Here is a 21,146-nt window from a genome sequence, read left to right as displayed (position 1 = left end):
GTGTGAGCTGCAGCACGAGTGTGAGCTGCAGCACGAGTGTGAGCTGCAGCACGAGTGTGAGCTGCAGCACGAGTGTGAGCTGGGAGTGCAGTTTACACACTTCATGCTGGAGTCGGAACAAAGACGAACCAAAACATGGAAACAAAGACGGTGCTGTCAACACAGATGTTTCTCTTCTTTCACTCTGTGAGGAAGGCAACTCAAGTTTTTTCTCCTTGTGTGAAGTGATACTTCACAACAACAACAAGAACAAAAAAAATTATTTACTAGTTGCTTTGAACAACGGTCTTGGCCCGGTTTTGTCTTGGCTGGAAGACGTGTAACTCTGAATGCTCTGCGCTCAGAGAGCTCAGTTCAAATGTGTGCAAATCTCTCCAGTGCTGTGTCATATTTATTTCAGCAGCCGCGCAGATAGAGATAGCTGCTGCTGCTGACTGCTGCTCAATAATGCATAGACGTTCATTCCTTTTAAAAAAAAAATACTCACTGTTCATTGTTTTCTGCTGAGAGTTCTGCCACAGAAAGAAAGAGAAAGAAAAATTAAGAATTCAGGAACGAAGACCTCAGAGCAAAACGCCTCACACCAGTGGACCAGTGTCAGAGACGGCCGTCAATTATTTATCCACGGGAGTTTGTTGGGGGAGGAGAGGAAAGACAGATTTGTGCCGGTGAGGTCGTGTGAAGATGACTCACTGTGTCTCACACACACACACACACAAATAAACACATTTCAGTCCTCCCTCCGTCTTCTCCGTCTCTTAACCTCCTTCTGTCACTCTCTCTTTGGGCTCATGATGAAGTCATGCCACCACGCCCGGTGTTGTGCTCCCCCACCGACACGCCTGGCCAGGCTTCGGTCTGTTACCACTGAAATCCATTAACCCCTGAAGCACTCACAAGATATGAACTCCATTTTTCTCCTCTGGTCTGTTTCCATCAACTCTAACGACAACGAGACACAGACGGCATCTTAAAGTAAGAAGGTAAAGATTGTTTACGAGTGGAAACTAAAACTAGACCAACGTGGTTCAGGAGTTTGAAAGTTTAGAATTTCATGGGCTCAGTGTGATGTCAGAGGGTTAGCCATCCATTCATTATCTATAGCGGTTATCCTTTAAAGCTAGGGTTGGTAATCCTGGAACAGAGCACGAGAGCAGGTCACACTTTGATAAAAAAATGCACCAGCTCCATCCCCCTTCCATCGGCCCTCCTGTCAAAGCCACGCCCCCGTGAACATGCGCTGACTGAGAACTACTAGAAGTCGACTTTTCTGTGACTCACTAACTTCTGAGCATCGTGATTGGTCATATTTACTGAAAGCTATCGGGACATGAAGAGGATTTTAACCGAGACAATCCCAGCTGGCTTTGGACGAGAGGCGGGGTTCACTCTGGACAGGTCACATGGCTGACAGACCACCAACTAAACTCAAACCCCACAGAGAAAGACCCTGTCTTCTAATAATCTGCAACTACTTTGATAATTGAATAGTTGTTTGTTGAAATCAAGAAGTCTGCTTTTAGTTTGTCAAATTAAATATCACTCTGGACTTTTGGAAACTGGGAAAGAAATAAAATAATGAACTCCAGATAAAACAGCAGGATTGATCAAATTTAACATTTCAGTTTTTCTTATTTTCAAACAGTACGTACGGACCAAACTCGGTTTTGTTGTTAAATTAACTTGATGGAGCTCTGACATCCACAAAATACATAGAGCAAAGTAAAAGTCCTTCTGTGGCTCGTGTAAACAATCACATCCATGAAAACAAAGGTAAAGACAATGAGGATGAAATTAAATTAAATTAAATACTGTAAGACAACTGACAAGACTGGTAGAGAGTGTTAAAGGAAGGCTTACTGTCTATGTTTGCAGGAACCAAGAAACGTATCCAAGAAGTTAAAACTGTAAATGCAGGCGGCAGAGCTCAGGAGTACTGACAGGACCGATACTGTCGAGTTAAAAGTGACAAGAAGGACTGAAGATGACTGAGCACAGGTGAAACACATCAGGGATGATCACAGAGGAGGGGACAGGACAAAGACAGGAAGTGAAGCAAGAGACACGTGAGGTAATAAAATAAAACAATCCAAATATCCAAACAAAGGGGTTTACAAAAGTTTACAAAAGTAGAAGTCAACCAATAGTTTGTTAGGTCAATGTGAAGTCATGCTGGACGGTGTCAAAACACTACAACACAACAGAATCTCCTACCAACCGCTTCTATTGATTTCTTTGAGTAAATTTAGCCTGAAAAAGTTGTTATTTTCTTCCTCCTGTCACGGGTAGCTGTGGCTCAGGGGTTACAGCGGGTCAGCCACGAAACAGAAGGTTGACAGTTGGATCCCAGTCTCCCCCTTGGGCAAAATACTGAATCCCAAATTGTGCAAGCAGAGTGCAAGTGATGTGTAGAGACAGAGAATGTGCTGCACAAACATATGAACTGCGTGTGAGTGAATTTCAAAAACTGTGCCGTGAAGGCTAAATACACTGTTAACGCCTCGCAGCTGCTATGTTCCTGGTTTGAATCCCAGTTCAGCCAGGGTCTTTCTGTGTGTTTCTGTGTATGTTCAGCCTTTTATATTCTAAAAGGGGACATGCACTGTGAATTTACTTCTTAAATGTTTCTCTCAGGCTTCCCTTGATTATAATAAAATATATTTCACCATCACTCAGTTGCAGCGATCAGATTTATGTTGATCATTCTCCTTCCAACAAATCTGTGTGGTTGAATAACTGAGTCTTCTATCAGTGAATCTAGATTTAACTGTGATTTAATTTACACGCCTCGTGTTTATGTGCATCTTTTGAAAATGTCTTTAGTTGTATTGAATTAATCTAATGCTGTGAGGACCAAAACCACAGGATCATTCTCACAGGTTGCAAACTTCACCGTTCCTCAACGAGGAGTCACAATCAGACACATGAGTCACTCGCACGTTAAAAAGACTCTCGCTCCGCTGAGAGATTACTTTCGTGTGCTGGCATAAGAGAAGTCATTATGGAGTTTAATAACCTTTTTTAATGACTTTTCTCAGTGCAGATCTTCTTCTGAGCTCCTTTATCGAAGAGAATATCAGATAAAACATCACACGAAGAATAAAGACAACTTCTATTTATTATTGTTCTAATTATTATTATTATTATTATTAGTGATGTGTCTCAACCATGTCCGGACTTAAAATGACATGTTCACAACATGATCAGTTTGATTGATTTGTCTTCTTTATTGACAAACAGTGCATTGTAAATGTAATATTCAGAAAGTTCACAGCTACAAACTCACACACGCACAATGTACAAACATGTTACTGTACACTGAACAGCACACACACACATTATATTACACACACACACTCAGGCGTGCGCATACTTACATTATATTACAGTATTATGATGAATTACAGTGGGATGCTCTGCCTGGACGAGCACTATAAACACATATAAACAGCATTGTAGGTAAACAGAAAGGCAGACGACAGCTGATTAATGAGCTGTTCTTCTTTTTTCAGAGAGACACGAACATTACATACAAAAGTATTTTCATAGAAAGGCCAATAAATTAACATTTAAAATAAAACAGAAACGAAAATATTTTTTCTTCATGTCCACAGAGTGTTAACAGCTCAACTCTTACAGTTTGGGTTATTTTGATGAGTCCCTGTAAATGACAGAACACAAAGGCGACAGGTTTAAATACAAGATAAATCTCTAATTGCTTTGTGTTCATAGTTTTGGGATTTTTCTCAAAACCAACAAAATACTGCAGTAATGTTTTGTAGAGACCAACAAATCCTCAGGAGATAATACTTCAGCACTGCTGTGTTCGAGCTAAATGCAAACGTCAATATCCCTCAAAATTGCCAACGCTTTCTTAATAACGTCTTCGTTTCGGGGTGTTTGGTTAAAATTAAAAGTTATCTTGATCGTGACATCACAGGAAAGATTAAAACATAACACATGGTCTGAATATAAAGATGGACGATGTGAAGGCTACAAAAAGTGACCCCCTGGTGGCTGGCTGCGGTTTTGGTCGTACACCCCACCCCCCGATCCATGTGAGCAGATGAGATGTGAAGAAAGCTAAAACATTCTACGGTACAAATCAAAAATATTTCTCAAAGATGGTGTGTTTAGGTAGTTCATATCATGCTAATGAATCATCAAGTGTTTCTAATAAGTTTGGTTTTAACGAGTTATTTGATGATATAAAACATCATGACTGACAGTGGCTCCAAAACTACGTCACCAGCGCAAGATGGCGGAGCCGCATCCAAGATATTTTGGCTTCATTTTTGTACGGCGGCAGTACGTTGTCCATCTTTATTTACAATCTTTGTGTCACACCCTGATGTGAACATGACATCCAACAGTCATCGAGACGTTTCACTCATAACATAACGAGTCGGTGGAATCATCAACATCAGTAAGCTTCAACGTTTTGAGATCTTAAATCTATGGAGACAACTACATCACAATCCATTCAGAAATAATTCAGTTTCAAGAGGGAAGACAAGAAGTCAAAGTAGAGTTCAGGTGAGTTTGAAGAGCAGTGTGAATGTAAAATAAGAACATTTAATGTAGAGAAAAAAAATACTGTCTCGAAAAACCCACAAAAAACACTGCAAGTTTTTGTTTTTGTGTGAAACTGAAACTTTCCAGATATGCTTCAGATGCAAGTTGAAAAGGTTTGTGAAAACAGTGCATCTAAAATAGAAAGATTGCTCGACTTCTTTCCCTTTAAAGCTGTCAAAGGCGATGGTGGAAACGCAGCCTGGAAGCAGAGCGAGTCGTTCAGAGAGGTTGTGGGCATTAGAAGAAGAAAGAGGACAGCTGGGTAGAGCAGGGAGAAGGAGAAAGAGACAAAAAGAGAAAGAGTAATCTCTCCACACCCAGCCTCATTTTTATTCAAACACCAGAGTCAGGCTTTGCCTCTCGCGTCCCCCACCCCATCTCCCTTTTCTCTGCTATTCTCTTTCCTTCCCGTCTCCTCTTGCCCCCTCCATTACCTATTCCCTTTCACTTTTCTCCTCTCTTCATAACTCGTCTCCTCTCATCTCCAGCCTCCCCTACGGTATCTATTACAGCAGAGCAACAGGAGACAAGAAAGGCAGCCAGGGTTGGTCCAGCTTCCAGAAAATAACTGCAATTAAACGATAAATCCATCCAAAAGCACTCAGAGGAGCTGCTGCTGATGCACCTTGCATTTCGGGGCCTGTTTTGCATCAAAGTGGTCCATTTGTCCCATTGCCGTGCTTAATTGGCCAAACATTATGCCACATCATGTTGATGTACGTCCAGCACAGTTACAGTGGAGTGTGGATGTAGTTCCTTTATCTGGAACATCTGCAGTAAATGTCAGGTTTTGGTGTCAGGCCCTCAGAATCTGAGCTCTTTTGTCTGCAGCTGCCAGTTTTACCTCTGTTCAATGATGACTGGAGAGAAATCTGTCCATCGACAGTATAACCCCAGGAGACCAGAATACACGTTTTTTTTACAAAGGTGGTCGTGGATATGGTGGCAAGTTTTCCAGCAAGTGTCATGAAACACTTATTACCTCCTAATGAACAACGAGCATTGCATTCAGAAAATGAGAAAACTAAAGGTTAAAATACATTTTTCCTAAGAGTCTTTCAAGTAGGTTTTAAATTATGAAACAAAACATGAGGTGAAAACATCATGATTGACAACTGAGACGTGATTGGTCGAGTGTGTATTAGCTGGACCTCGATACTACGGCTCTACTCCACCATCACTTCTGAACAGACTCTGGCTCCAAATTCGTAAGATGACAGCGTTCGTACCAGGTATCGTTGCTATCTAGTTAACGTTGATGTAAACACTGCAAAATAAAAACTATACCTTTATCAGAAAAGCCGTCAACTCATCCTCAATCATACTCATTGTGTCGTAGTGAGAAACACTGAACGTGAATGTTGTTAAGAGAGTTCTGCAGGGTACTTTTACCTGGATAATACACAGACTACTGCATGTTAACAAAACATAGCAGCTCCTCCATTTCCTTTGGGTACTGCTCTGTGGGAAACTAGTGTCTATTGACATAAGCTCCAATAGTTTTGTCTGGTTTGGATCACGAAACAATAAAGAACGATAAGAATTAGGAATGATAAGAATCTAAGGATGGACCTTAATTAGCAGACTTAAAAGAATTGGAAACATTTGAAAAGCTTGATGGTTAAACTTTCAATAGAAGAGGATAAAAAACTGAATTCATCCTTTAACTAGAAATGTTCATCAGTGATATAATCAATAAGTTCATTATCCCCGACTACGATTCTTCACCTAAACCTGTATCTGTGTCTTCATGATTAGTTCAAGTATACAAATTAAGAACTTTAAAAAGGTTTCACTCATATATTTCTCATTTTAAGAGGCTGGATTTAATGTGGACGTAGCTCAGAAAACTCAACTTCAAAAACACTTTTCTCCGTTAACCCTTAAAGCACTTCGTCTCTCTATATAGTGCAGGATTTTACCAGTGCAGCAGCGTGGACAAAACGTACATTTGTTGTGTTCCTGAGAAATTGTCTCTGTGGTAAATATTTGTGCTCGTTCGTAGTGTAAATACAACATGTGCTGTACATCGTGTGTCTTTTCACGAACATTTGACGACGTGAAATGTCTGAAAACTCCCATCGAACCTCGTTAAATACCAGAAGACAATAACACAGTATGAAACGAGGACTCGACACATCGCACTCAGCTGCAGATGTTACATAATGGGTTGAGATTCCTGTTTGTGTTGGTCGCTTTCATTTCCTGTGTGACATTTTTTTAAGGTGGTGTTTAATATGAGCTTTTAGGCACACGACTCATCTCACTCTTTATTAAACCCCCAAGCCAGAGCTGAAACTTCTCTTCCAGAGGCATCTATTTACAACGAATTATGCCTCTGAGCCGTTGACTCGCTCCCAGTTGATCTCAATACTTTTTGATAAAATGCTCAATAAGCTAACGTTGCCGGGGCAACAAATGCAATTGCGGCCATGCCGGCGTTGCAGCGTTTCGGGGAGAAAAAGCAGAAACTGAAATGCTTGGAGGTTTAAAATAACTGCGAATCCTCTCAATGTCACAACTTTCATAAATAAAAGTCGTTGGGGGGCGTCCCAGCAGTCGAGATCAGCGACGCGAGAGACAAACACACAAACACATGGTTCTTTCGGACACGCCGTGATGAGAGCAAACAACCCGACGCTGCCACTTCTCTCATTGTGAGCACGGCTCGCAGCGGATGACAAACAAAATCATGACATCCAATCAGTGCTGCGGACGGGTAATCCTCTGGATGTGGCTGCACACGCATGACCAGAGGTTTGGGCGGGAGGCAGAACGAGCCGGCTGTTGTTTCACAGCTGGTAATCTGCTCAGCGCTGAGATAAAAAGAGATCTCCCATAGCTTCTCCACCCCGAGTGCCCTGTCGTGAGATCAGGCCTTCATTATATCATGTGCTGTGAAGCCCCATGAGCCGGACGTCACGTTTTAAGTATTAACACATGATAAATAACCCACCGATTTCCTTCTTGACCTCCAGCATTTTGAATTTGTGTTGTAACATCTTTTCTCCGAGGTGTCTGAGGAATCAATCATTGTGGATTTGCGTTGAAAAGGTTGTCGCGCGCAGATGAGAAACACGTATAGGTCGCATCGTGCAGTTTCATCTGCAAACTGACACAACAGAATTAATCAGCGCCGTCAGTTGGGAAATGTGACTGTCAAAACAGACTCTGACGACAATGACATGTCCAGCGGCCGATGAATAAAAAGAAAATACAGATGAATTAACACGGAGGACCCTGTCTGCCTGTGTCTGCGAGTCCCGAGTGATGATTAACATCTGGACAGCAGCCATACACTTGTGACAGAAATGAGTTTGATTCCATGTGTGAACTCTCTGGTTTGTTCACGTGTTGTATTAATGCTCAACTGCCAGCCAGCGTCAGAATCCGCAGCCAAATCACAATTTATCTATTATTGGATGACGACAACTTTTTCTTTCTGCGTCCACAACAGGTGCGCCTCAGCAGCTGGTAACGACTCCATACCCACAGTCGTCCTTCTCTTCTTCAAGGTACGCGGCCGCCTTCCTTCCCCGCCGGGGAAGTACGTTGTTATTCCGCCACGGTGCAATATTTTCCTGTTTTCTGATCCATAATTGGCTTTACTCAAAGGGCATTAGTGCTGATTGTAAAACATCATCCATCATGAGTTCGCTCTGAGGACTCTGGGTATTTTAAGTAGGACAGGCATCTCTGGCTCTCTGCATGGAAGAGTTTATCCTTTCATGGCTGCATGGAAAGTACAAAAAATATCACTACGAAACCTGTTTTTCCATTTTTTTCGTCTGCGGTCCACAGCACTTCAAAGTCGGTTCCAGTGATGAGTCCGGCAGAGGAAGATAATCACAGAGAACTCACAAACACTCCAGTGACAATTAATTGTCCAATGCTGTTGGCAGAAGTGAAAGCAAACGAGCAAATAGGAAATAAATATCCCAAATTACAAGATGTACAGACTCTTCAATATGAAGAGAGATTCAGAAACGGGCCGTTGACTCTTGACAAATGGCGGCAAATTTCACCAACAATCTAAACAGAACAAACATGAAGATATGAGGACCTGCTGAAGGTCTCGTGTCAAGAAACACAGCTTTACGGACCATTCGTCAAGCTTCTGTTCGCCAACATATAAACGCCTGCTCACAGTCTCTTCACAGTCTTGGTGTGATTTATCCTTAGATAAAAAAAAACAGGCCATGTGATCCTGGAATCAGTTGTTGGTAAAAAATGGTCTCATTTCCACCATTAAAATGTACAGAGTCTTGCAGATTTCTTCATGGGGGCGGATGGGATCTGGTGACTGTAGTCACTTAAAAAATCCAAATACTTTTTATTCCATTTTTTAAATTAGGACGTAAATTGCCTGAAAGAGGTCGGCCCAATGGTTAAAAGAGCTCAGGCCATAAATGGCCAGAGTTTGTCTGCTGTTTAAAAACGTGAAATCTCCAGGAGCAGCACTGAACAGTGTGCAGGGAAAACAGAAGTGAAAAGACAAAGTGTAGAGCCTGGTTGTTCCAGACTGGGCACCAGTGCCAAGATTCTCTTAGTGCATCACTCCTGTGTGGTTACACTGATTCAGTGGGAGACTGGTCGTCGACCTGATGCCTCATTGACTGAACACTGGTCAGGATTTTCTTTTGGTGTCCGGCGAGAGACACTCCGATTCTCTGAAGATCTCTGAGGAAACACAAAAACAGACATGAGGCTGCATCATCATCATCATCATCATCAACATCATTAATGTTACATTAACAGTAAACAGTGCTTGAAATGCAATAAACTAAAATTACTCCCATTCAGTTGTTCAGCCGGCTGCTGCAGTTTAAAGTACATTTTCTTTTACAGATTGGAGGTCACTGTGAGCCGGTCAAAATTGGTAGATATTCCCTAAAGGCAGAACTTGAGATATCATGTGGTTACCATGACCTTGAATTTTAACATTTGATCACGCGAATTGAATCAGTTCATCTGTGAATCTAAGTGAACATTTGTGACACATTTGAAAGGAGTCTTTCAAAGCAATCTTGAGATATTGTGTTCACAACAATGGGACGGACCAGCGTACATATGGATGGACAACCCAAGAGCAATATGCCTTTGGCCTCTGGGTGTCGCTAGCATAAAAGGTGCCAGGGCTTTAAATTAGCATAGAATCAACAAGCAGTGACTATGTTGTAGCCCTGAGAAAATATATATCTCACATTAATCTCTCTCTGGTTTTAAACTGTTAATCTAAAGGTGAATTCCTCTGGAGGAAGAACTATATGCTTCACATCATTCATTTGATTTTACTGATGTGGCATCTGGGGAAATTGGCTTCCAACCACAGCGGACAACATAGAACATCCATTAAATTCCTCATAAAGTCATATATGGTCTGTGTGGGCATATAACTTTTCACAGGATCTAATGTGGGCTTACATTTCCCACCATGAATTTGTGTTGCAAAGACAATTATTTAAAAACCCAAAGTGGTAATTGTCCTCATCTATTTTCCCTCATGCAGTGGTGCATTCTGCAGGAAAAGTCTCTGACAGAAATTTCCCCACCCCACACCCTCTCTTATCTGCCGTCTCCACATGGGTACTATGTTGAAGTCGACTTTATTAATCCCTGTGGAGGAATTAATCCTCTGTGTTTGACCCAGTCTAACTAGTGGGGAGCAGTGGGCAGTCACAGTGCAGAGCAGTGGGACCAACTCCAAGTCTGTCGCGGGTGCCTTTAGTCAGAGGCGATGACAGGAACCTCTGGTGGACTATTTATTGACCCAAGAGTTTGGAGGTCGGGGCTAACGGCTCATTTTGTATCCAGAGAATCAAACCACACGATGCTACAGTATTTTTCTCCTGCAAAGGTTTGTTCAGCCAAGAAAAATAGTAATCAAACCATTCCTGAAAGAGCTTTTGACTAATCGAAGACCTACAGTGCATTAATTACTGAGTAAACGAGGCGTAAACTCGCAGAATTTCCCGCCGTGACAGATGGTGTTGGGACTTCAATAACAGGAAAAACTCCCTTTTAACATGACTATTTGAAACACAAGACAAAACAGGCAGAAGCACAGACGTGTGAGCTTCTGAGAAAATGTACCTGGAAGCTGGAGACTGTGGAGAAACATGGTCCTTGATTTCAGAAACAGCAGAACTGCTGATACCACACAGATGACGAAGGTTTATTTGACAGAGATATATTGATCTTTAATAATCGTGCTCATAGCATTTTACACCATAAATTAACTACAATTACTGTCTGGTGGTTTTCACAGCGAATTTGATCTTTGACCACTGTGACGTCTGTGTGTGCAGCCACCAAAGGAAGCCGCCCCTGAATTGAGAATCAGCTTTAATCCTTAACGAATTTAAACTAATTCCCTTTGAGCGTTACTGTGATATAGCGTCCACAAGAATTAGACGGACTGACAGACTCCTCCTGCCACGGCTGTCGCTGATGTGAAGGGGAAGAAAGAATGCAAGTACACATGGACCATCCGTCAGCCAACCAGCTGCCCTGCCACTCATCCAACTAACAAGACACCGACTTGGCAGGTGAGTGAGAGACGCAGGCGGAGACAGGCAGACAAACAAAAAGAGAATGACACTGTAATGAGTCGACTTACTCAGCTGTGATTTGTGTGACAAGCGGCAGAGACGTGAAACCAGAGCCCAGGAAGGAGTCACGATACTGGGTCATCTTCAGCGCAGCCAGCCAGTCCTCCACTGAGCTCACCCTGCTCAGGTCCGGAGCTCCGCGGTCTAACAGGGGATGATGGGAAGGACTGGAGAGTTCGGATGTAAAGAGGTCAAACACCACTGTATCACTGAATGTTTGTGTATGTAAATGGACTTTGTGTCTGCTCACCCAGGGGCCACGTTGTTGGTGCCGGCTTTGAGAGATGCAGGGTTGCGTATCATCTTGTCCAACATGCTGACAATATCGGGGAACTTTGGCCGAGCGTTCCTGTCCTTCTGCCAACAGTCCAGCATCAGCTGGTGCAGCACGACGGGACAGTCCATCGGAGCCGGCAGCCTGAAGTCCTGCTCGATGGCATTTATCACCTGGGACACAGAGGGAGAAAAAGAGACGATTACACAGAAGACAAGTGGAACAAAAAAAACCATTGAGAAATCATTGATCTATTTGTGTTTCATTCTTACAACTCGCTCCAATGCCAACAAATTAAATCTTTAGTTTCCATTATTCATTGATTTGAGATGTGAAAGTGGGGTATAATTTCTAGAGGGATGTGATTGAATGATGCAGTGTTGTGTTAAAGTGGCCATTACATAGTGAGTGAGTGAGTGAGGCTGCCTCCACACTAATGTTTCAGATTTAAAATATCCATCTGTGTGCATTTTAGCCAAGTATCTGTAATTGTCTGCATCTATACCAAGTAGCAACCCGCTAATACGTCTTATAGAACGAGATTTGATACTAGAGATAGAGACGAGGACAATGTTTACCGACGTTATAAATCAAGTGAGAAGCAGAGCGTAATACTCTCATTCACTTCTATAGAAAGAGTCACCCTCTGCTGGTCATTGGAGAAAAAACAGATTTCAGGGACTAAGATCCATACCGACACATTTAAAAATGCATAGTTACCTGTGTAAACAGGAAGCATGCTATTGTGCAGTCGGTTGCTTGGTTACAGAAAATAGGATGGATGAAGAACAGCAGTGAAAAACAGGAATTTCTTCACTTCGTACGACGATGAGTTTGTGAATAATGCTTTGTGTTCATCACTACGATGGCAGAGAGAGCTCAATGCACTGCAAATCAAGAACACGCGTCCAAATAGAAAAAATGTGCAACCGGAAAAAACTGAAATGTTTTCAGGTGACCCACAAAAAAGATAAAACCTGGCTGTAGTTCAATGCTTGAGTAGCAGACTTCAATAGCTTCACAAAGCATTGAGCTACAGCCAGGTTCATCGACCTGTTTTGACTTTTTGAAGCGAATCTGTTGTTAAGTTGATGAAGTTGTTTGCAGTGTGTTGAGCTCTCAACACTGACTGTCTGAAAAGACCCAACCAGGAAGCACATGCCGATCATGGCATCGTTATTTCCAAACGTCTTTTTTACTTTTTCTTTGATTGGTCGTATTTGAGTTGTTTTAAGAGAAAGTGGGGAAGATTTGCAGACAGCGTTTAAAAGGCTCTTTGGATATTAAGTGTGGGTGTAGCAGACTACATCCTGGAGGACCACAGCTGAACACAACCCTCTATTCACATGTTAAGGTTTGTCTGCCATCCACACCTCCATCACCGATGTTAAATCAAGAGAACAGAGAATGATGAATACATTTGACTTTTGTAACACAATGTATTTGCATATTTGTGTATACAAAGTGTGTTCTAATGCCACTGAAGGGGTGAGCTGGTTGCCCCAAATTCACGTCTGATTCGTTCAGCAGGACTGACACAAACATGTTTTAAGATGGAAAACTTTCTCCTTTTCTTTTCCTCTGCTATTTATTTAGGAAATATTTGGGGAAATGTTTATCTCGTGATCAGTAAATTCCACACATGGTGGTGCCGGTGTGCGATGCTCAGGATGTTAAAGGAACGGGACACTTTATATTTTACTCTCTTCCTGCAGCCACATGAGACGACAGTGAAACTCCTCAGGTATTTGAGATTTTGCTTGATAAGACAGGTGTTTGCATCTGAGAGCTTCGTCCTGACGCAGCGTGCCTCCACTCAGTGGATGCAGATATTCATTGCTGAGCAGCAGCAACGCCTGCAGCAGACTCTGATGTTAAGGCAGGTAGCTGTACAGAGAAGCTTCTGATTTCATTATGCCAGTGCAGGTACTGATCATTTATTTCTTCCTGTGAAAACTTTTAAACAAGAACTCTGTATTTCAGAGAGGTGGTGCTAAATATGGCAGCATACCTTCGGGTGTAATTATCCTGCACATCACAGAATTCAAAACTCCTTCCAGTGAAAGAATAAGTAACTTCCTCTTCACGGAGCAGCAAAATAATCAAAGAGGAGAAATATTAAGTTCAAGGATTATTGTCTCCAATTATTCTGCCCTCACTGTCTGGAATATTAAAACACTTTTTACACGTCTGCAAGTCTAATTGTGATGGTTGCAATAGTCAAAGCTCACACAGTGCTGTGGTGTGATGGCTCCGATAGCACAACTTAACATGGTCTGTGAGCAAAAAGCTTTCAAACAGTATCTCCACTTTTTTCACACATCCCACTATGTCTTTTCACCCTCCACTTAAATCATCACTTGCCAGATATTCTTTACAATTTGTAGCAGAATGACACAGAAGGCATTCTGTGGAAGTTTCAAGTAATCGTAATGGAAAAGATATTCATACGGGGCTTTAACGTCTAAATGGGACCGTAACTTACAAAATGAACACCGTGTTATATTGAAGAGGACGTGAAAATACAGTTTGAGATCATAACGTCCTGATGAAAATGTTAAATTGAGAAGTAGAATCATTTGAGAGAATACAGGTTTCAGGCACTTCACCACTGGCTTCACTCACTATTTTCATTTTGATAAATAGTCCATATGTGTAAGAGTCTCTCATCCCTTCATTACCTGACCTCCACATCCCCCTGCACACCTGCTCCTCATTATCCTCCCTGGCTCACCTGCATGCGCTGTAGCTGCAACACTGCCAGACTTTTTTCTGCCAAAGCATTCCAGCCTTTTGTCTCGATATCCTGCCTGCTTCAGTTTATGACCTTGTTTTCCCATCATCCCTTGTTACTGGACCTTTGCCTGCCTACTTTCACCCCCCCTGTTATTCTCTGCCTGTCCTCGCTTTGATCGTTGACCTGAAACTCCTCTCAACTCCCCCCTGTGCTTTGAGATTCAAGAATCCAAAATCACTGTACTGTGTATTTTGAGGTTTTGGTACTGCTGCTGTGATCTCGTGCACATTTTTAGAACGGGTCCCGCCTTTAAGAACGGTGAAATGTTGGAAAAACTTCTGCGCTCGCCACCGGTGCAATTTAAAACTTGGGCGACCGAGTAAGAGCATGTGTAAGCCTATTTAACGGTGAGCTGGGGGGGGGATTGCTGTGCCTCTACTACTGTACACGCAGTCTGCTCGCAGGAGTGAACTCTACATGACCCCGACACACTTCTCAAGCTTTGTGCCAAATAAATTCTCTCTAAGCACTGCTGTCAATCACAATAGCAGCGAGCGTAGTGAAACATCACAGGTCTCTTTCATGATTAATTCATGTTGAACACAGCACCTGTGGCGGCTCCGCTGACAATTTCACCGTTCCATGTTCTTTGAAATCGTGTGTGAGCGAGTGAGCGTGTGTATGTGCCCTTACAGGTCTACATGTATGTGTGTGTGGTTTAGCTGTGTGTATGTGTAGCATGTGTTAGTTCAGGGTGTGAGGTTCATGCATAGTTAATGCCCCAACAGAGCCTCGTTAGCTGTAGTAGCAACGCACACGCACGCTCACACACACGCACACACACTTTCTCCATCATTATACGTTGTATCATTATAAAACTGTCTCTGTCATTATACCGACTCTCCGTCATTACTGCTGCACAGGCTGCTTCTACTCTACTATGAGCCGGGTGGAGCTGAGGGGAGACAGCAGGGGGGAGGTGAGAGACGAGGAAAGTGTGAAATAAGGGGGGAAGAAGTGGTTGAGAAGATGTGAATGTAAGACAGGGAAATGGTTCTTAGAGGAGAAAAACTGTTTCTTATCCTTAAAACGTGTTGGAAGAGGATCTCACAACTGATTAACTCCTCATCAGCGCGATAAGTAACCAGACGGAGAAAACTCCACGTATGAGTTAATGAGGTCTGAGGCAGGTTAAACGTTGCTGAAAGGGAGCAGACAACATCTAAATAATTCCTTTCGGAGTTTTACTTCAGCAAGTTCTCCAGTTGAGAAACAGAACTGAAGTCACTCACTGGTGCTATGGCAAATTTTCTGCAGCAACAAAAAGAAAAATGTATTTTTAAAGTTGAAAGTTAAAGTCGGGGGCTCCTCTCTCCGTGTCACAGACATTAGACATTTACTTTTAGAAAGCAAGAGTTGGGATTTGGAGCCTTGGGGCTTTGAAGAGGGATTTTACTATAATCTGTGTATCGCATTACTTCTTAGAAACACAAAACCTAAAAATAAAAACGTCAGAGATGCAACCTTCTAGAACCTCCTCTTTCATGTACGTGATCCCCTTTAGGTTTAATGTAGCCCACAGGACGGATGAGAGAGTGGTTTTAACGTCATGTTAACACAGCAGCAGCAGAGAACTGAGCATGTGTTGTTTTGAAAAATGGTGATTATTTATAGTCTAAAAAAAAAGACGAGGATAAATTCAGTACACATAAACAATGTGCTGCCGAGAGAGACCCATCCCAGGGTTCAATTACCAAAAGGCTGCTGCTGTTACTGGTTCAGTTCCGAATCCAAAAGACAGATCTCTGTCTACGCCTGTGAGTGATGGGGAGCGGGGAAACGCCCGTCACCTGCTGCAGCACTGTGCAACAAACAAACACACACACACACGCACCCACACTGCTCACAGTGGCAGAGCAAACTAAATGTTCAAAGAGTGTTTACACACCACTGACATGATCTCAAAGTAAAAACTATTTTGTTCAGAGTCACAATGACTGGACGTTTAATTGTTCTTATATATCAACGAATGATTTTTGAATCACAAATGTGAAAAAGGTTTCGTTTAAATCACCTGACTTTGATTATTTTCTCTGTCTCGCTCAATGGTAACAAACATCTAATGACTATCTAATGGAGCGGGTTGTCCACTAATCAGAGGGTCAGTGGTTCGATCCCCGGCACTTGAGAAAAGTTATATCCATTAACCATGATGCCAAAGTCATGCAAAGGTGAAAACACAAGGATTCTGTAGAAAAACCTTGAGCAAACTTCACGATTTCCTAGCTTGTAGTTTGATGTAGTTTACATCTTTGCAGCCTGGAGTTAAAAGACTGCTGCATTAGAACCAGCTGATTGTTATGGGTGCGTTCATAAGAGCATCACTTAAACTGTTGCTCATAGATTCATACTTTCAGTTTGACATCACTCAGAGCAGGGGTGGATTTAATGATTTTGGGGGCTGCAGGCAAACTACTGCAAAGTAAAAGTCTATGACAGTGATTTGTTCAATGATTTCCTACTCTAGAATGTCAATGGTTTAACAGTTTATATGAGAATTATTTTTTTTTCTTATACTTCATTAATAATGTTTTTTTTCTCTCTATAAAAATGAAGAGTAGTTTTAGCAGAGGCTCGGAGTAGATGGATCCTCACCACACCCAGCCTTATGCCAGCATCAAATAAAAAGTTATAGACACAACAGCAAATTGATCACACTGTGCAGGTAATTGGAATAAAGTTGTCAGGGAAATAAAATATTCCCTGAAGAAAGAGATCAGCTGCAAGACTAAGTTCTGATGCCTTCTGGTCTGATGTTCCTGGGAACAAACACTTCTGTGACACTTAAAATTGATGTCCTTATTTTCCGTGTGCTTTCCTCAACATGCCGACTCCCTGCTGTGAGAGACGGCAAAGGAAACAAACAAATCAAACCTACAACCCACCCCCACACACACAAACACACAAACGCAGACACACACACACACTCCAGAATGACAACTAAAGAAAAAAAAGGTAGATGTACACAATCCTGTAGGACTGCACTGAAAATAAAACAGCAATGACAGCCTCTCTCGCTTTCTTTATCCCTCACACACACACACACACACACACGATGACTTACATCTTGGTTGCTCATGTCCCAGTAAGGTCTCTCTCCATATGACATCACCTCCCAGGTGACGATCCCATAACTCCACACATCTGAGGCAGATGTGAACTTCCTGTAGGCGATCGCCTCCGGAGCCGTCCACCGCACTGGGATTTTTCCGCCCTGAAGGAAAGAGAGAGAGAAAGGAAAGGAGGGAAAGGAAAAAATATATATATATATTTTGTGTTTTTATAGTTTCACTCCTCACGTGCATACACTTCCAGTACATGCTTTTCCACACCCGGTGTTAAACTGAGGCCACAGGCAGCTCACATACTCCGTCATAAATCCCAAGGTTAGGACTGACTATTAACAGTCCTCACAATCTACAGCCGACACAGTGATGAGAAACGAGCTCATGCTTGATTTCATACACATAATCCATGAGTTAGCTGCTGCACTGTAGCATCACATACAGTTTGAAGTTTAAAAGATAATGCTGGATATGATCGATCTTTCTCCAAGATCTTTATTTCTACAAAGAGGAAGCAGCAGATGTTGAGAGCTCAGTGAGATGGATAAAACACCTGCTCTACTTACAGGTCTGTCATATGTCTTGTCTTTTATAATGAAGACAAAGAAGTGACTGAACAAAAAGAACCTTGTCCTCACGGCTGCTGATTTTGGAGTCTAGGAGAAATACTGCTTCATTCAAGACCTCTGTTGTCATGGTGCAAGAATTATTAACAACGTCATCCTCAAATAAATTTGTGCCTGTTATATAGATTGAGGATAGGAGATATAACAAACATACAAAATAAGCAACCATACAGTAAAATGTAAATATAAGCAAAACAAGTTAATCAAATTTAAGTAAACACAAGTTGAGGTAACACGGGTGCAAAGAGCAGCAACAGTAAAGTCTGATAAGTATATTATGAATATTGTAAATTCAACGGCTTGAATATATCATCTTTGTAAACCATAATCTTTTACACTTTTTAAATTGAAGGAAATATTATGAGCAGAAAACTTGTTTTGCCGGAGTCGGAATCCTTCCAACCACACAGGCTACTCAACCATCCAACGAGCAGGTGTAATAAAGTACACCGTTCCTTAATGACCTCTGACCTTTTACACGATGATTTACACAATCCCAACACTTTCAGTCACGCCAACATATCACTAAAACTAATGGCCGAGCGAAGGACGACTCGAGTAACTGTCTATGTAGCACGAGGGAATCATCCATCCATCCATTATCTATACTGTTCATCCTTCTAAGGTCATCAGGTGCAGGGCAATCCCAGGTGATAACGGGCGACAGTCGGGGGGTACACAGCGGACGGATGGCCAGTCCATCACAGGGCTGACATCTAGTGACAACCATTCACACTCACAATTACAGCAAGAGTCGCAGCATAGATGTTTCCAATTAGCCTGACCTAACCCGCATGTCTGAGAACACACATACATGCAATGGGGGAAGCAGGTGACGTCGGACTAAACAGGAAACAAAAGCCTCCAAGACCAGAGATACAAAAGTATTTTCTTCCAAGAGGTATAAAGATTAATGTCCCTCAACTATACACATGTTAACATGCTAACATTAGCATCTGTTAGATAGCACAGCTTAGGCTGAAGACGAAGAACTGAGACGAGATACGTCTTGAAATGTGTATTCACCTTCTTCCCCCTCTGGCACCACCTTCAGGACATTGTGTTTATTGTCCTACTAGCTGGACTGTTAATAAAGATGGACGACATGACAGCTCGCTAAAAGTGAAGCCTAATCATCTCAATCACCCCCTGGTGGCTGTCTACAGTGTAGGTCAAAGTACGTGTCAGAAAGGTTTTCTCAAAGATTGTTTCTGTCATTTTAAGTAGTTCTTATCACACTGGTGTTAATCCAAGTGTTAACTAAACAAAAAATCTGGTTTTAATTTGTAATATGATGCTTCACAAGGCTGCTAGCCTGGCAGCGGATTGATTTAGTTTATGACTGTGACTGAGTCTTCAGCCTCCTGGTCACATATATCGCCATGGAGACAGGGAGGCCGCTTGCCATCTTTTGGCCACGGTGAGATTGTAGCATCTGTATCCTCTTGAGGGTGTATTTCTTTGTGCTTGACTGTCCCATGTGTGTGTGTGTGTGTGTGTGTGTGTCCTTACCAGTGAGCTGGTGTATGTGGGGTCAGAGGTGTCTTCCTCCAGATAGCGTGACAGGCCAAAGTCGGACACCTTACACACTAGGTTACTGTTAACCAAGATGTTTCGAGCTGCCAGATCCCGGTGAACATAGCTCATCTCTGCCAGGTACCTGTTAACATCAACAGGAGTTATTGTGTGAATGTGTGCGTTATCTGCTGCCAGCTACCTGGGCTACTATAAAAAGAAAATGGGATTTAGTCTGTGTGGGTGTGTGTGTGTGTGTGTGTGTGTGTGTGTGTGTGTGTGTGTGTGTGTGTGTGTGTGTGTGTGTGTGTGCACTGCCAGCTGCCATCAATAAAAGAGGAATCGGATTAAATGTTTGTGAATATGAACATGTTTGTGTGTTATCACAGCCAGATACCTGAATAAAACACTGATCTAATATGTGTGTGTGTGTGTGTGTGTGTGTGTGTGTGTGTGTACCTCATTCCAGACGCGATGCCCCTCAGCATACCAACCAGCTGGATCACTGAGAACTGGCCATCATTCTGCTGCAAAAAACCACAAACCACAAGGATGATTTTTATTTTCTGTAATCAAACCTTTTCACGCTTCTTATTTAAAGAGTGGAGTGTTTGAAAAGATGTTCACAGAAAATGTCAGAACTGGATCTATAACAAACAAGAAGTACCTTTTTCCACTCGGCCGATGGAGGAGTGATAGTGTGTTCTACACTTTGTGACAGAGACTGAAAACATGACTGAAAGAATACTAAAACCCACTCCTATCTTTGGAAATGTCATTTTTAATGGTTTAACTTCCAACTTTTTATGATTCAACTCTCTATTTTTCAGGCCGTTGATCTGGAGTTAGTGTTATGGCCTTTTTACACTGTGTGTTTTTGAGCTGCCGAACACAAAAGTTGACAATCATGAGAAAAATATAGAAAAATTGTTGCATGAGATCTCAGATGTGCACCAACCAAGGCCGATTGGAAACCTTGGCAACCCAACACAGCTTGGAGCAGAATACTGACACTGTCAGGAACGTGGGCTCAAGTTCTCTCAGAGTGAATGTTGTGATAACACCAAGTTATAGAACCAACCAATCAGAAAATGACATTCAACTGTGCAGAATACACCGGACAATGTTGTGGACATCATTTAGGAATTAAGTTTAGAAAAAAACTCTCTTGTAACTTCAGACATGTTTTAGCACTATGGTCAATTATTGTGTTGCTGTACTTTCAAAATAAAAGCATATTCTTGAAAAAGGGGCCTTGATGTCATATCTTTTTTTCTCTAACGATGAGGGGCCAAATGTTCAATGTGAGGCCAAAACAGTATTTGCTTTAGTAATTTTAATATTTAATCTGTTGTTTTAGCAAAGTGTCTGAGGTCTGTTATTATGTTGAGTGCTGGTAAAAAAAACAAAAAACGAATAAATGCAAATATGTGGTTTGCTTTGCACTTGAAAGATAATTAATTTGTTTTCCAAGCTCAATGTATTCATGTTTAGTAATTTAATTTTGTTAATATAAAGTCACATTTAGTAGGATTCATTATTTACACTGATATAGATTGTTTGAATTTAGGAAAGACAAAGGGGAGAAAAATTCAGTTTTAGCTCAGAGGCATCATGCTGCACATCGAAAGTTTATCAGTAGAAGATATTATTTAATCAGTTATCATATACTTTTAATAACAT

The 21,146-nt window shown here is 41.9% G+C and overlaps 1 protein-coding gene across 1 annotated transcript in view; it reads right to left on the bottom strand.

Annotated features, from left to right (window-relative positions):
• Positions 1-3,203: 3,203 nt before the first annotated feature.
• The window catches only part of LOC109636649 (ephrin type-B receptor 1-like), a 70,487-nt gene continuing 52,544 nt past the window's right edge, over positions 3,204-21,146 (bottom strand). Inside the window, exons 15-20 of the mRNA XM_069521587.1 lie at positions 19,923-19,990; positions 19,461-19,608; positions 17,322-17,471; positions 11,437-11,633; positions 11,195-11,353; positions 3,204-9,255 (exon numbers count right to left, since the gene is read on the bottom strand). Coding sequence (XP_069377688.1) covers positions 9,144-9,255; positions 11,195-11,353; positions 11,437-11,633; positions 17,322-17,471; positions 19,461-19,608; positions 19,923-19,990 — 834 coding nt within the window. The 3' untranslated portion in view covers positions 3,204-9,143. The remainder of the gene's footprint in view (positions 9,256-11,194; positions 11,354-11,436; positions 11,634-17,321; positions 17,472-19,460; positions 19,609-19,922; positions 19,991-21,146) is intronic.

Source organism: Paralichthys olivaceus, chromosome 3, assembly GCF_024713975.1.
Source record: "Paralichthys olivaceus isolate ysfri-2021 chromosome 3, ASM2471397v2, whole genome shotgun sequence".
In the NCBI taxonomy this organism is placed as follows: domain Eukaryota; kingdom Metazoa; phylum Chordata; class Actinopteri; order Pleuronectiformes; family Paralichthyidae; genus Paralichthys; species Paralichthys olivaceus.
The sequence above is the reverse complement of the archived record's forward strand: the minus strand, read 5'-3'. Positions and strand labels throughout refer to the sequence as shown.